General features: G+C 33.3%; 2 protein-coding genes and 1 long non-coding RNA gene across 7 annotated transcripts in view; 2 read left to right on the forward strand and 1 right to left on the reverse strand.

Moving 5' to 3' along the window:
• Positions 1-2015, forward strand: part of LOC120354261 — a 74111-nt gene extending 72096 nt beyond the window's left edge. Inside the window, exons 4-5 of the mRNA XM_039441154.1 lie at positions 999-1143; positions 2000-2015. Coding sequence (XP_039297088.1) covers positions 999-1143; positions 2000-2015 — 161 coding nt within the window. The remainder of the gene's footprint in view (positions 1-998; positions 1144-1999) is intronic.
• A 1947-nt stretch (positions 2016-3962) lies between these two features.
• On the reverse strand, positions 3963-6994 carry LOC111048263. The gene is made up of 3 exons (XR_005572876.1): positions 6618-6994; positions 5190-5308; positions 3963-4008 (listed from the first exon to the last, which is right to left on the reverse strand). It is a non-coding gene; the product is annotated as an uncharacterized LOC111048263 (long non-coding RNA).
• A 1124-nt stretch (positions 6995-8118) lies between these two features.
• LOC111044757 (protein alan shepard) overlaps positions 8119-16079 on the forward strand; it is a 67810-nt gene continuing 59849 nt past the window's right edge. For all 5 annotated transcript variants that reach the window (XM_039440648.1, XM_039440650.1, XM_039440653.1 and 2 more), the window contains exon 1: positions 8119-8327. In XM_039440648.1, coding sequence (XP_039296582.1) covers positions 8142-8327 — 186 coding nt within the window. In that variant the 5' untranslated portion in view covers positions 8119-8141. The remainder of the gene's footprint in view (positions 8328-16079) is intronic.

The following is a 16079-nucleotide window of genomic DNA, read 5'->3' on the forward strand; positions in this document are numbered from 1 at the left end:
CTTTTATATTGTCCTTGAAATGAACAATTTCCAAAAACCTTGTATATATGTCGACGCGCAATTTAAAAAGGAACATACCTGTTAAATTTCATGAAAATCTATAACCGCGTTTTGCCGTAAATGTGCAACATATAAACATTTAAACATTAAGAGAAATGCCAACCCGTCGACTTGAATCTTAGACCTCACTTCGCTCGGTCAACTATCTACAAAATTTCAATCCATTTACAATCACTGTGTCTCGACGCAATTTTACATTCTTCTTTTGCTTGAACGGAACGATCCATCTTCAGGAAGACTGACGGTAAACTTGGCACATCAGTACCAGGCTCCAACTCTAGTTCACAGCAGCACCCTGGTAGCGGAGGAGGTAGCAGTCAAAGCTGCAGCCTGGTAGTCTAGGATTGAGTTTATAGGAAAAAAAGAATCAATCTAAGCAGCCTGGTAGTGTAGGATTGAGTTTATACCAAGAAGCAATAGCAAAGAAAAAATCAATCTAATTTAATATTTTTTTCCTTGTTTTCTACCTGGTGCATCAATACCAGGCTCCAACTCCAGTTCACAGCAGCATTCTGGTAGTGGAGGAGGTAGCAGTCAAAGCTGCAGCCTGGTAGTCTAGGATTGACTTATGCCAAGAAGCAATAGCGAAGAAAAAAATCAATCTAATTTAATATCTTTTTTCTTGTTTTCTACCAGGCGCATCAGTACCAGGCTCCAACTCCAGTTCACAGCAGCACCCTGGTAGCGGAGGAGGTAGCAGTCAAAGCTGCAGCCTGGTAGTCTAGGATTGAGTTTATAGGAAAAAAAGAATCAATCTAATATATTTTTTCTCATTTTCTACCAGGCGCATCAATACCAGGCTCCAACTCCAGTTCACAGCAGCATCCTGGTAGTGGAGGAGGTAGCAGTCAAAGCTGCAGCCTGGTAGTCTAGGATTGAGTTTATGTGAAGAAAAAAATCAATCTAATTTAATATATTTTTTCTTGTTTTTGTACCAGGTGCAACAGTAGCAGGCTCCAACTCCAATTCACAGCAGCAGCACCCTGGTAGTGGAGGAGGTAGCAGTCAGAGCAGCAGCAGTAGCAGCACACCAGCCACTCGGCCAAACTCCTCTGCTAGTCCCATGAAGACTGGTGGCAACAGGTACATCCAATCTCCCAATCTCAAATGTTCTCATTCACTCTGTTTCCAATTAAATTACACTGCCTTGCATGCATTTTATACTGTATGTAGGCTTACCATAGTCAACTGTCCAACGAAAAAAGTCCGAAAGTATTGTTACAGCTGAGTACCATCTCAACCCCCCCTTCTTCCCTTAAAACAATAATATCATAGAGAAAATATAGCATGAGTAGATATTCCATGGTATAGGGCGTTTATGTCGCAACTTCTACTGTTATCCCAAGCCGATAGTTCACCTAGTTCTTTCCTATGCAGCTGTGTGATGCTGGTAGTCTCTCAAATTGTGCCGTTCATACACTCTCACCCCAACAAAACAGTATAAATTGACAATAATCGACAGTAATCGGCTTGAGATAACAGTAAAAGCTGCGATGTGAATGCCCTATACCGTGGGATATCTACTCACGCTATTGTTTCTCTATGATAATATCTTGTGACCTGGCTGGCTCAGGTCTGGTGTCTAAGTTTTCAGGTCGCACCTGATCAATTTCAGGGCCTCTCACATGATCTAAGTACAGATCAACGGACCAACGTGTCGAGTGGAGTGCCTGAGTAAAATATCTTGCCAAGGCTGGGATTAGAACCCAGTATTAAAGCCTGCTTTTAATTCAGTTATCTATATGGTCACTCCTTTTTTCAATAAAGGAGAGTTATTGTCTGAAAGTTACTGTCTGACTAAATCAACCAATACAAACAACCATTTTGACACTTAAAAATGACATTAGTGCTGAACACTAGTGTTTATTTTTAAAATATCGGGCACTAGTAATTTCCTATAATAATTGTGAACAAGAATGTAATTCACTCCTGTTTGCAGCCAAGAATTTTCTTGAGTAAACAGTATTATATTCAATATTACAGAACTATAATATATAAGCTGTAAGTAATGCCAATGAATAAATCATGATTTGTCCTGTAATATATGACTAAAGCTGTGTTTTCGTAACGGGCAGAAGCAGAATCGATTGCAGCGCACCCAGGCGGGCAGAAACAGTAACATTCAAAGAACTAGTTCTTTGACATGAATTTTGCTTTATGTGTTATGGGTAATGAACTTTTTGGGTTGTCCAAAAGGTAATTCTGAAATGATTATTGGAGATTTAATTCAATAAAGTGAATTAATTGCTTTTTAAAACTCAGATAACTTTTCCACAATTATTAGTTACTTCAATAATTATGCAAAATTCTATGCTTTATAGGCATGTCAATCTAAGAGTTAACTTTTCATTTCCTATGCTTGAAATTTGTAAGGGTAAATTATTTGAAGTAACTGATTGTATTTCATTATTAATAAGATATTATTTTATTAACTAGAAGCATTCCATTATTAATAAGATATTATTATAATTATTTTATTAACTAGAATCAATTGCCTTCAGAGTCAATGCATGTTCTTTGAATCACATCGTTTATAGGTAGGCCTACCTACTATGAGTACCGTATTCAACTTCAAAGGCCTATTGAAGCTCTATCGAAAAAAATCAATAAATAAATGCTTTAATTTTGGCATTTTTGGAATCTATGGGATATATTACACCAAGGGATATCAATATTGTAAACGTTTTTTAGGCAATTTTATTTTAGCAGTCCCCTTTTTGATCATTGGATGGGTACGGTCCCGGCTGATATACAATCATGTATAAGAATCGTGAGGCCAATTGACTGCCTAAATCAATATGCCTTCGCAGGCAATGTTCAATTAGGGACTCTTCACCAGTAAAAGCTATACGAATATTGGAAATTATTATTATTATAGATTAACACATATGACATGTACAAAGTGTATTCAAACAGGCGAACTAATTCTAATAATTATTGTTGAGATAACTATATCTTGCTTTAATAAACGAGTTCTGTTATGGTACTTTGAATAACACATAGCCTATTTTAAAATGGATGAATATTTATTAATTATAGAAGGTAACTAGTACCCTTGTGATATTCCAAAATGAAACATGATTAGTTTCGACATTTTCAATAAGGACTCTCTTGACAATGACATAATTAGAAACTGGTCATGCTTATTTTGAATATTTTAGGGTAGGCCTACTAGTTATTTTCTACAATTAACCATTAAAGTTGCCCTATTAAAATTAATATTTTATTAGGGTATTAATTAGAATTAGAGTAGCCTTTCAAACTCCTTATTCACTATAATGTTCTAAAAGCTTATCAATTTTAATCAAAACCTTGGAAATATAGCCTAGAAGGTAGAATTGAAAGTGATTATATTTGATGTGGCTTGGAACATCATATTTTCAATTTTGCTTAAGTTATTTTTCATATTCAAAGAATTATTACCCCTTCAATGCAGTAAATAAGTACTATTACTTAATTCTTAATACAATACATAATAATTGTGATACCCTATTTTATATCCAATTCAAGTCTATTATTTAACTACGTGTTACCTATAGCATTTGCCAGTCAGCAATGTTAAATAATTTTATTAGTTCCAAAAAAGCAGAAGACATACAGAACCAATAAAGTTGTTAATAAGAGTTCGATGCTTTTGGGTTATAGATTTAAAAATCCCTCAAGTATAAACAATTAAAACATATTTTATTAATTTCATGTCACTTGCTGTTTTCTTCAAAACTACCTGAATTGAAGCAGTTAGCAGGAGCGATCAGAAAAAGAAGATATTATTATGAATAACATAAAATAAACACATCAAGATGTACTGAAAAAATGAATATATTTCTTAGATTAGTCCATCTCTTTCTTCTGTAGGCTACTACATCATACATGAATCATATCCATGGAATATTATCCATAGTTGATTTTCTTTGTCATCCTCTACTTCTGGCTGGTACATCACTAGGCCTGAAATCAAAAAGTTATAGATAATTTATTATTCATTATAAAAAAAAATTTTGCAAAGTGAATTCTGAAATTGATTGTAATCTGTATAAGTTTTTAATTATATTTCTTGGGAAGGAACCCTCCAATAATGACAAAGTAATATTATATGAGAAATTCCAATAAACCAACATTCAGTTGAATTATTATTAGCATCAATCTGTTAGTTGTGTAATTCTGAATGATTGAATAAATAAATCTCCATGCAGGAATTGGGATTAATCAGTGTGCCCCTAGATCAAAAGAACTTGTTGGTGAACAATATATTTTTGGATACCATGAACAATTATTTATTTATTTCTGTGGTCAGTAGGCCTACTTCTCGACCGTTTGGTTTACTTAAGTCTTCCAAAATGTACTGCATAAAGTAATTTTTAGTTCTACATTTAGAGAAACAAGTTTAATGAAACAAATGGAAATAATCAATAAATTAATTGCTTAATCTGAAATGATGATTATCTACAACATTATAAGTAGAACTAAGTGATTTGAAAATGAATACCAAACTGCAAATACATAAATCTCTCTCAGAACAATGTGGGTATTTCATCCATGAATTTAATCATAAATTTTAAAAGGTGGAATGACTGTCATTAAAAGCTATTATTCAGTGTTTTCTACCAGCACTTGCTGGTGAATTTTTGAAGTCATCTATTCATAGTTCTAATGTATGGTCATTTATAAAGTCATCATCCACTCAAGATCAAGATGGACAGTTGAGAAGAGTGTTTTAAAAACAATTTTAACATCAAATTATTGATGTAATGTTATCACATTATTAGATAATGTTACATAAATTATTTCTTTATGGAAGGAATCCCAAATATTATGAATAACTCTATTCCCTGAATGATAAGTGAATACATTGTTTTTTAAGCACTCTTCTCAACTGTCCATCTTGATCTCATGTGGTTTCAGGTAGTTTCGAAATATTAAGATTTCCTGTAAGCTATTAATGATTTCAAAATTCAGCCAGTTTTTCTATTATTTTAGTCACGTACCATAGTTAAATCTTACTATTTGAATATCTACCATCAAATCGATAATAAAACATTGAAGTGGATAAACCTTTTTAAAAAATGGGAAACTGTATAAAATGACATCGCCTATATAAAGTTTAAAAAATGAGTGGAATTTTATCTTACCTAACTAACTTATTCTAAGTATAGGTTCCAAAGAATTGTTCCATCCTGGTCAACAAAAAAGAATTTGTATGCATTTCCTTTCAGCACATTCTCTTCAATATTTTGTTTGTAAATGGTACCTGAAAAAAGAAACATAATCTTTCAGCATATTCATTTTGGAGATAATGTGAAGTTAATCATCAATGATAAGACATAGTATGGACTTTGAATAAATTAGAAGCAAACTGGGCCTCAATAAACTATTTACATTAGATATAAATACTATAACTATATACTTACATTCATAGCACATAACAGAAAACACTTTAAAGTTTTATAATATAAATTAAAACAGGTGAAACACGACATAGATAGATTAAAAACACTGAAAAACTTACATTACACTCTCTGCTCGGTTGAGAAAGGGGACACAGTTCCTTAAAAATTTCTGATTATAATGTAAGTTTTTCAGTGTTTTTAATCTATCTATGTTGTGTGTCTCCTGTTTTAATTTATACTATTTACATTGATATACCTGGCATCACGCAATATATCGATCAATAGAGCATGAATAAGTTTTTCAAATACATTAATATTGTAGTTTAAATGAGTTTGGTAGCAATGGTCAACCAGAAAAATAGTACCTATTTTATATGTTTCCAATGGCAGTCTTTCAATATTCAATTACACTGACTCTGATCAAGTTATAACAATCTATTTAATATTGTTTCCAAGTGATTTTGAATTATAAATTAAGAGAAGATTAATTCATAGATAGGTACCAAAGACAAAGTAAATGTTCTAATAGTCAGGTTAGTTTTGTTATTATTTTGATAAACTATGGGTTTACAATATTTTGAGGTGCAACAAGGATAATGGAAGTTTAGGACTTAGAATGTAATGAAATACTTCTAAGTCAAATTATGATATTATTTTTAATAAATCTGTTTGTGAAAACTACTAGCTGCATTATAAAAAATGTATTTTGTGATTAGGCCAACTTACTGAAAGTGTAAAAGATTGTTAGCATGAAATGCTAAATGTTATCTTGGTTGAATAATGTTTTGAATCTGATTATTTAATTTAATGTTAATCTAATCAATCAATCTTGAATGAGTTTAAATCTAATCAGTTGATTAGATTTCTCTCTTTCTTGTGATAATTCTCTACCATACACAAACTAGCTAGTCTAGGATTTACATTATTATTAAATACTACAAATTAAACATTAAAAAAATAAATAAATAAACTTTTGTTAACTTCTAACCTCTTGAAAAATGAAAAAGATAGCAATTTAGGCCTAGAGACTAGGTTATTAAAGGCCTACTACAGTGGGCTACCTGAATAAAAATTGTAAACATGCTAGTAGGCTACTCATAAAATTTATATCAAATAATTGTGTACGGTAAATCTAGCCTACTTTATTATGAGAAATTTAAGAGTACTTACTTGAATGCTCTATTACATCAGCAATTTCTAACCATATTCTATTTTTCAAATAGGTAATTCGTTGTGCAGGTCTGGAAAGTACAAAACTTTGAACTTCGAAAATTTCACGCCTTTCTGTTGTAAATCCATTTTCAATTTCTCTTGTAAAAATTATAAGAATAAAGAAACCAATAGAAATATTTTATACCTCAATTTTCCACTGCAAATTAATTTCACAGTATAATAGTAGCAATCCGAAATCTGACAACCAATATCAAAACAAACCATCCAACAATTAAAGATTGAGGTTAAAAAGAACATGGCGTCTGATCCACAGAAAGATAATTCTGCCGGTGTCACGTGATCAGAGCAGAAAAGTGATTCGAAGCTGTCTGTTCTCGTCGACAAATCCCGAAATTAGTTCTTTTTCGACAAAACGGTTCACGAGCAGTGATCGGTCGAAGCAAAATAGCATTGTGTTGATAGGCCTTATAAAGAACGGCAAGATGAACGACAGTTCGTCTCTGATTTGAACAGTTCTTTTTTTCTGCTCAACTTTCTGCCGATGGGTGAATACTCCCATAAGAACCAATGTTAATTTAAAGTGAATTCTGTCGTCTGCCCGTTACGAAAACACACCTTTCGGGCCGTTTGCACAGTATAGATTAAACTCGATTAAGTTAATCTGAAAGTTTAAACTTGAATCGGTTTTCTAAGTGCATTTACTAATCGAGTTTAAGTTAAACTAGTTTAGCGTTAAGTTGCTTTAATGTTGCGTTAAGTTGGCAGTTGCTTTATTCAAGAAAACCGTTGAGAAAATTCTCTATCATCCCAGAGATTTAAATCATTCGTTTTTGCCCAATTTTTCTGAGTTTTAAAATTTCTTCGCAGTCATCTTTATCAATCATATAAAAACTTCTATCAACTCCTCCATTATAATTATTTTTACATTCAAATAATAATTCACTATTACCTAAATTAATTAATAATTACTATCGTCTACAGAAACATTAAAAAAAACAACTGTCGAAAAATAATTTACTATCAGCTGTTTCCCCATCAAATCTTTACAGATGTCAAGTTAATCCAAATTATTTGGTTTAAACCGCCTGCTTTGGAGGTTTAAACTAAATACAGAGTTTAAACTGATACTGTGCAAACGGAATTTTAGTTTAAACAAAAAAAAATCCAGAATTTGTTAGCTTACACTGAATAGCTTACATTGAATAGCTTACACTGAATAGCTTACATTTGAATAGCTTACACTGAATAGCTTACATTTGAATAGCTTACACTGTGCAAATGGCCCAGTGTCAAAAGTGTCATTTGCACAGTGCAAGTTTAAACGAAATTTCTCATTAAATCCATATCAAGTCTCATTTGTTGAAATGCAATTCATTTTGAGTCTAATCCATCAGCTGATTGAATCGATGTTTGAAGCTTTTAATGTGCAACGGGCCCTAACTGTGTAATGATATTTGTTATGTATGTAATGTCATTTAATAAAACTTGATTTGATGAGCTATCCAGTCAGCAGCGGCAGCGATGGGCGCGACCACACCCTACCACCACCGCGGATCGGGAGGTGGCGGCGGAGGCGGAGTGTCGTGGACCTCGTCACCGTTTGCTGCGCAGCCGGCACCGGGAGGCAACCAGCACCATGCGCCCACTCCGCCCCACATGAAGTTCACCTACCACCCTGCCTCGGGCTATCATCAGCAGGTGTCTTCAGTGAGTAGGAAATACTGAAATTAAGGGTCGGTTTCCGAGTATCTTTTCGGATGCAACACGTTGCTTTTGAGACGATACAACAGAGCATCTGTTGCTTATGGGAAGATACATAAAGGGCCGGTTTCCGAGTATCTTTTCGGATGCAACACGTTGCTTTTGAGACGATACAACAGAGCATCTGTTGCTTATGGGAAGATACATAAAGGGCCGGTTTCCGAGTATCTTTTCGGATGCAACACGTTGCTTTTGAGACGATACAACAGAGCATCTGTTGCTTATGGGAAGATACATAAAGGGCCGGTTTCCGAGTATCTTTTCGGATGCAACACGTTGCTTTTGAGACGATACAACAGAGCATCTGTTGCTTATGGAAGATACATAAAGGCCGGTTTCCGAGTATCTTTTCGGATGCAACACGTTGCTTTTGAGACGATACAACAGAGCATCTGTTGCTTATGGAAGATACATAAAGGGCCGGTTTCCGAGTATCTTTTCGGATGCAACACGTTGCTTTTGAGACGATACAACAGAGCATCTGTTGCTTATGGGAAGATACATAAAGGCCGGTTTCCGAGTATCTTTTCGGATGCAACACGTTGCTTTTGAGACGATACAACAGAGCATCTGTTGCTTATGGGAAGATACATAAAGGGCCGGTTTCCGAGCTCGGGATGTAGCCAAGTCCTAGACTTTAAACAGCTGGAGTCAGAAAATTGGCTTTCCAAAACGGAGCGTAGTCGCAGCTTTTATCATAGTTTTAATTTTCTCATTCCTATAATTGGAAACGTTGACGAAATTAGACATTCCTAAATAATCCAAAATAGCTGAAACTTTACACTATTTTCTCTTTATTTTATTTTGTGTTCAATTTTCTAGTTTTTCGAAATTTAATTCAAACGTGATTATGACAATGACTGCGACTACGCCCCGTTTTGGAAAGCCAATTTTCTGACTCCAGCTGTTTAAAGTCTTGGACTTAGCTAAATCCCGAGCTCGGAAACCGGCCCTAAAAGGAAATTTAACTTATATGATAAAATTGACACATCGCGAAGATTTGTTTTTCTTTTGAATATCACTTCTCTCAGAATCATGGGACGTCGTAATGCGTTATAATTCTTTATCTAATTAACGGGGAGAATATCTCCTTTCTATTGGTGTCTGGATCATTTTTATCCGACCTATAGTTAATTTTTAATTAATGATTATTTTCGCCAATGTCGAGACATTTCGAGCAGAATACATGAAATTTTCGACATGCTGGAAACGTTTTTGTTTCGATAGATAAGTGGGTGGTAAAAGCGAGAAAGTTTCTCAGAAATATTTGAAATTTCTCAAATGAATTGAATGGTGAAATATACATAAAATTCAAGGAAATTTCATGCTCTATAAGCTAGTAATCATTGCAAATTTTTCACATTGATCATTCAAAAGTTATAAGGTCAAAAATAGCAAAGAATTGGAGGCTGAAGAGTTTTTTAAGGCTGTGCAAAGGCTAAAAATAAACTTTCTACTCCTGATATTTTTCGAAGTTTTTCGATTTGTATATCATTAAGCTATCAAAATGAAAACGTTTTCTCAGGAAAACATTTTTTTCCGATCATTACTTTTTGAGATATGAGCGCCTGAAGTTTGAATTTTTGGGACAGAACATTTCAAATTCGGTAAGATATAAATCCATGAGATTTATAAGATGGATTCATGGTATTGTTGATCTTTTAAAATAAAAATTTTCTGAAAATATCAATTCTTGAAAAAGTTATTGAATTTACCAAAAATAACTCAACAAAAAGTTATTTTTGGTTATTTTTAGTAAATTCAATAACTATCTTAAAAATGTATATTTTCAGAAAATTGTTGTTTTACTAGACCGACAGTACCATGAACAATCTATCCTATAAATCTCATAGATTTATCTCTTACCGAATTTGAAATGTTCTGTCCCAAAAATTTAAAATTTAGGCGCTCATATCTCAAAAAGTAATGATCAGAAAAAAAATGTTTTCCTGAAAAAGATGTTTCATTTTGATAGCTTGATGATAAACAAATCTAAAAACTTCGAAAAATATCACGAGTAGAAAGTTTATTATTAGCCTTTGCACACCCTTAACGTCACTTCCTAATTTATTGAACATTTGGTGAAGTTTGGCTGTGTTTTCATTCAAAAGTGACTACACTTAGTGAAGAATAAATCAATTTCTCCAAAATAAAGACTTCGCCCTAACAATCCAAAAGTAAAAGTAGGATCAACTTCATTCAGCTTCTATTGCAGCTCTCACTCTATTGCAGTCATTTCTCTCTTGTGTGAGCCCTTAAGTAAATAAATACTTGAATAAAGCCCTCATGTTCATCATTCAAGGGTGGGGGAATAAGACACCTAAAATAGCGTCCTTTAAAAAGGCAATTCATAAGTACAGAGTACCCCTATGTGTTGGATACACATTGGTACTTGATGGTCTAATTGAATATGCTGTGCAGTAGATATAGTGAGGTCCACGCTATAAAGGCAGTGGAGAAAGATAGGAGAACAACGTTGCCGATCCTCACTGTCTTGTCAATGCCTTCTATAGACGGTAGCTGATACAGGTTTATTGATGTAATATTAATTGTTCATTCTCGTTTAAAATAATCAATTATATTAAGGCTCTTCGGTACACCTTTTAATTTTTATCTAAATTGGATAATCTTGTTCAATATACAGTCGAACCTCTCTATAACGAACCTCCACTTAACGAAATCCTCTACACAACGAATTTTTACCTGGTCCCATGACATTTTTGAGTTTTAGCTGCTTATTTACCTCTATGTAAAGAATTTCGGACCTCTCAACAACAAAGTTTTCTCTTGACTTCAACATACAAAGTGTAGTGTGTATTGGAAGCAGACGGTTATTTCCAAGGAATTGTTTAGTTTCAGCAGAAAGGTCAATAGACTAAAAATAATGGCAATTCAGGTAGGAAGAAGATAGGGTGGTAGACAGTTAATAGAGGGTGAAACACATGTAGGAAATTGAATGCAAGTTACTGGATATTGAATTCAAGAGCTTGTCATTATTGTAGACCAGGCAGGTGAACGAATGGACTTCCCCATTCTTGCTTTTGTCACACATTTCAATTCTTTGAACGATGATGATAGCTGTGACGGAACCTGAGGAGAGGAATCCTTTATTATATTATAATAGCCGTCAGGCTCGCTTCGCTCGCCATATCCGTCTAGCCAGGGGGCTCCGCCCCCTGGACCCCCGACTGGATCGTCCAAGAACGATATGTTAGAACAATCCAGTCGGCGGTTCAGACTAAACGTCTGGCTAAACGGATATGGCGAGCGAAGCGAGCCTGACGGCTAGTAATATAATATTCCCAGGATTGAAGTAGAAGTGCCCAATCAATTTTTCCGCAATAAATGCATTTAAATCTTCAACTTGGTGCCAACCTAACAAAGTCAACTCAACTTAATGCCAACCTGACAAAATTATTAATTTAGTTGCCAGTTAACAACTGTTTCGAAGAGGTACTCTATCTAGATTATAGTTCTATAGTAACATATGATATGGAAATTTCAATTATAATTAAGAGATTGGGAGAAGAAGAATATACATGCTAAAAGACGAACTTTAAACCCTTAAAAACAACCCTTAGAGTTAAAATATTGCCAAAAGATTTCTTAGTGCGCCTCTAAAGGGCCAACTGAACATACCTTCCAAATTTGAACGTTTTTGGTCCGGTAGATTTTTAGTTATGCGAGTGAGTGAGTGAGTCAGTCAGTCAGTGAGTGAGTGCCATTTCGCTTTTATATATATAGATTCATCAATTTTCTATATATGATATTGATCCAAAATCCAATAATCTAAAGTCAGCACCTGATTTTAAAGTCAGTCAGCTGTGAATAACAAATAGTGAGTAGGTTTTTGATATTGTATTAAAAATTTTTTAAATTAGTGCAATATTTCGAAAGTTTTTAATTTATTGTGATACATTCTGTGATTCATTTAGAGTATGAAATCAACCTTCAAAATTCAAAATTTCAAATCATCATTCCTGGACACGGAGCAGTGTGTAATTACATAACCTTATCTTTTCGACAACATTTACATTTTATCAAAATTTTTGGAGAGAAATAGTTCAGGCTCAGCCTAGTTTTTCCTCCAATGTCATAATTGTATTATGATTATAGTATTTTATACAATAAATGAATGAATGAATGATTAACTGATTAAATGCTATCACATGTATTTATTTATTTATATCACATTGTGTACAAATACTTGAGATGAGGAAAGGCACAACAGGCTCATGCCCAAAACTGTCCCATTTCCAATTTATAGTATACTGTCCAAATCAAAATGTTGGTTATTCACTTTCACTTTTCAAAATACAATTTACGCTCTTCAATACTCAGATAATCGAGTAAATTTTGAATCAAATAGGTACTATTAGAGTCTAGAATCAAAAAATATAGAACAGTAACTTAGTTATTATTCAAAAAGTTTAAATGAAAAATCAAAAAGTTTTGAATGAAACTAGACATTTTTAAACTAAAAACTTCACACTTTACAGAGAACTATCCTTGTCTATCACTACACAAACAAGTAGCTCTATCCTTTTCCAACTTCGGAATTTTGCCAAATCGCTTCTATTCTATGAAGAAATATAATTAACTACCAGAATAGTTTATGTCAATAACGAAAATGTAATATCAAATCAAGAAAAGATGTGATACTTCCTTTGTCGATTTACTATCTTTGAGATAGAATCGATCATTGTTAACAAGAATCAACAATAATTATTATTATTATTGACCGAGCGAAGTGAGGTCTAAGATTCAAGTCGACGGTTTGGCATTTCTCTTAATGTTTATATGTTTCTATGTTGCGCATTTATGGCGATACGCGGTAATAGATTTTCATGAAATTTGACAGGTATGTTCCTTTTTTAATTGCGCGCAGACGTATATATCCTACAAGGTTTTTGAAAATTTCGCATTTTAAGGATAATATAAAAGGAAAAAGGAGCCTCCTTCATACGCCAATATTAGAGTAAAAATCAGACTATAGAATTATTCATCATAAATCAGCTGACAAGTGATTACACAGATGTGTGGAGAAGCAGCCAGTCTATTGCTGTATTTCCATAAGGTCTATAGTTTCAATCAGGTACTTGTGGATGAGAATACTGCGTGAGGTCTACTGTTCACAGAACTACTAGTATCAGATAAATAGGGATGACTTGAATCACAGCTATCCACTATAGAAGGCGATGGAAAGGAGAAAACTGACAACTACGCCATCCTATCTTTTTCACTGACCTTGTAACGTGAATCCTAGTTTAGATCCAATAAAATATCCTCGTTTATTGAGGCCTTTTAAATCATGATAACATTTCATAGCACTACGAAAGAGTGAGCTAAAAATAGCACACCAACATGACTCATCAAGTTAATATTATTCTATAAATGGTTGCTCAAGTTTATGGTAGAGATAGTAGTTACAAATATATAGTGATATATATAGTGAGGTCCACGTTATAATGGCAGTGGAGAAAAATTGATTGATTGAGTACTTAATTTATGTAGATTACAATATATACTGGCTTATACACTTATATACAATAGCTCACAATACAGCAAAATTAAAGATGAATTTACATAATATAGACTAAGAAAATAATTATTGAACTGTAAATATAAAGAAAATAAATAAAAATCTCAGTACCCTTTTTTTAAAATATTTTGTCACGACATTTTTTGGTCATTTATGCCATTATCAAGTGATCCGAAACATGTCGTGACAAAATATTTTAAAAAAAGGGTACTGAGATTTTTATTTATTTTCTTTATATTTATATTACAAGTAGCCCTATACAGGAAAGAAATAAATAAGATGGCATATGAACCAAGCATAGTCCATAAATGGAAATATACACAATTATTGAACTGTATATGATATGAAAAAGTAATTTGTAATATAATAACTATAGATAATTATATTGTTATGCATCTACATAAATTGGCGGAGCTTTGGACATATCAATGTCCATTCTTCGGAAAGAATATTAAAAATATCCTCCCCACTAACTCTCTACCAAAAGAGAAGGAGAGGGAGAGAAATGAGAAGAAGAACAAAACAATAATATAATAACTAAAGATAGGAGAACAACGTTGCCGAACCTCTGTCTTGTCAATGTCTATAGCCGGTAGCAGATACAGGTTTATTGATGTAATATTAACTGTTCATTCTCGTTTAAAATAATCAATTATATTCTATTAAGCAATAAATTATATTTTTCAATAATTTCATAACTAAGATGAAATATTTTGTTAATTAATCATCAATTCTACATTGTTAAGAGACGATCTGGCAACAGAGCAAAGCGAGAAAGAGATAGCGCTGTCCGCTTTGCTGAATGATAGACAAGGATAGCAATACCATTGCTAATCAAACACTGCCATTATAACGTGGACCTCACTGTAGTGAGATTTAATTCAATCTGTCAGTATTCCTCAATAGATAACATCAAGGCATCCCATTTAAACAATACTGACAGATTGAAGTAAATACCTTCAAGCATTAGCTCTAAATTGATAGCTTTTTAATGCATTAAAGGAAACGATTTGTTTGTTATCTATAATATTATAATAAAGGAAGGAACTGGCTTATACAGGTAGGGGATAGGAAATTCACGAATGACGCATCATCACGTCTCAACTACTCAACTCATTAACTTCACATTTTGGGTATAGATTCTTAATTTACCGAGGATGGTTATAAGCCTATTTTTAATCCTTCAAGACATCAGTATGACAAGTTTTCAGTCTGTCAAGCTTTTAATCAGACCCTTTCGGAGCACGGGTTACCTGCAAGTCTATATACTATAATAAAGGAAAGAACTGGCTTATACACGTAGGGGATAGGAAATTCACGAATGACGCATCATCACGTCTCAACTACTCAACTCATTAACTTCACATTTCGCATATACATTCTTAATTAACCGAGGATGGTGGTTATAGGTCTATTTTAACTTATTCAAGATTTCAGTATGTCAAGCTTTTAATTAGACTCTTGCGAAGCACGGGTTACCCGCTAGGCATTAATTGTATGGGAAACTGTTGGTGTCAGTTACAATGTATGGAGACAGTTTAAAATAAATCTTTTATAGAAAGAATGGGCAATTGTTATTTTTTATCAATAATATTATTTTATGGCAAGATAAGCTCTGATGCTATTAATGCATTGTTTGTTAGTTCTAAATATTTCGTTGAGCATATGATAAAGGAGTAGGAGGGGAGGAGTTGAATAAGAAGAATAAGAAAAATGATAGAAGCTGTAGAAGGAGAAGAAAGTTAAGAGGAATAAAAGTAGTAGAAGATGCATATTGTTGGAGGGGGAGAAGCAGAGATAGAAGAGTGGACGAAGCAGTAAAGAAAGAAATAAATAGAAGAAAAAGAAGAAAAAAAATTGTGGATGTTGGACGACACATCCAGAGGAGTTTATTCATAAATTCAAGATTCAGGAACTATTCATAAATTCAGGAACATTACATATTATTTTTTCATACATTTTCAATAATATAACAATATTCAAGGTTTACAAAATGAAAGCTCACTATATAATATATGTGTCGAGGTTATCATCAAATTAATACAAATTTATGCTACAACAGATAATACAAAAATTCCAACAAATCTAAAATCATATCTATTACCCTAAGCATCACCTAGTACAATGATACTAAACCGAGGCACTATTTTCTACCT

Source organism: Nilaparvata lugens, chromosome 14, assembly GCF_014356525.2.
Source record: "Nilaparvata lugens isolate BPH chromosome 14, ASM1435652v1, whole genome shotgun sequence".
NCBI lineage: Eukaryota > Metazoa > Arthropoda > Insecta > Hemiptera > Delphacidae > Nilaparvata > Nilaparvata lugens.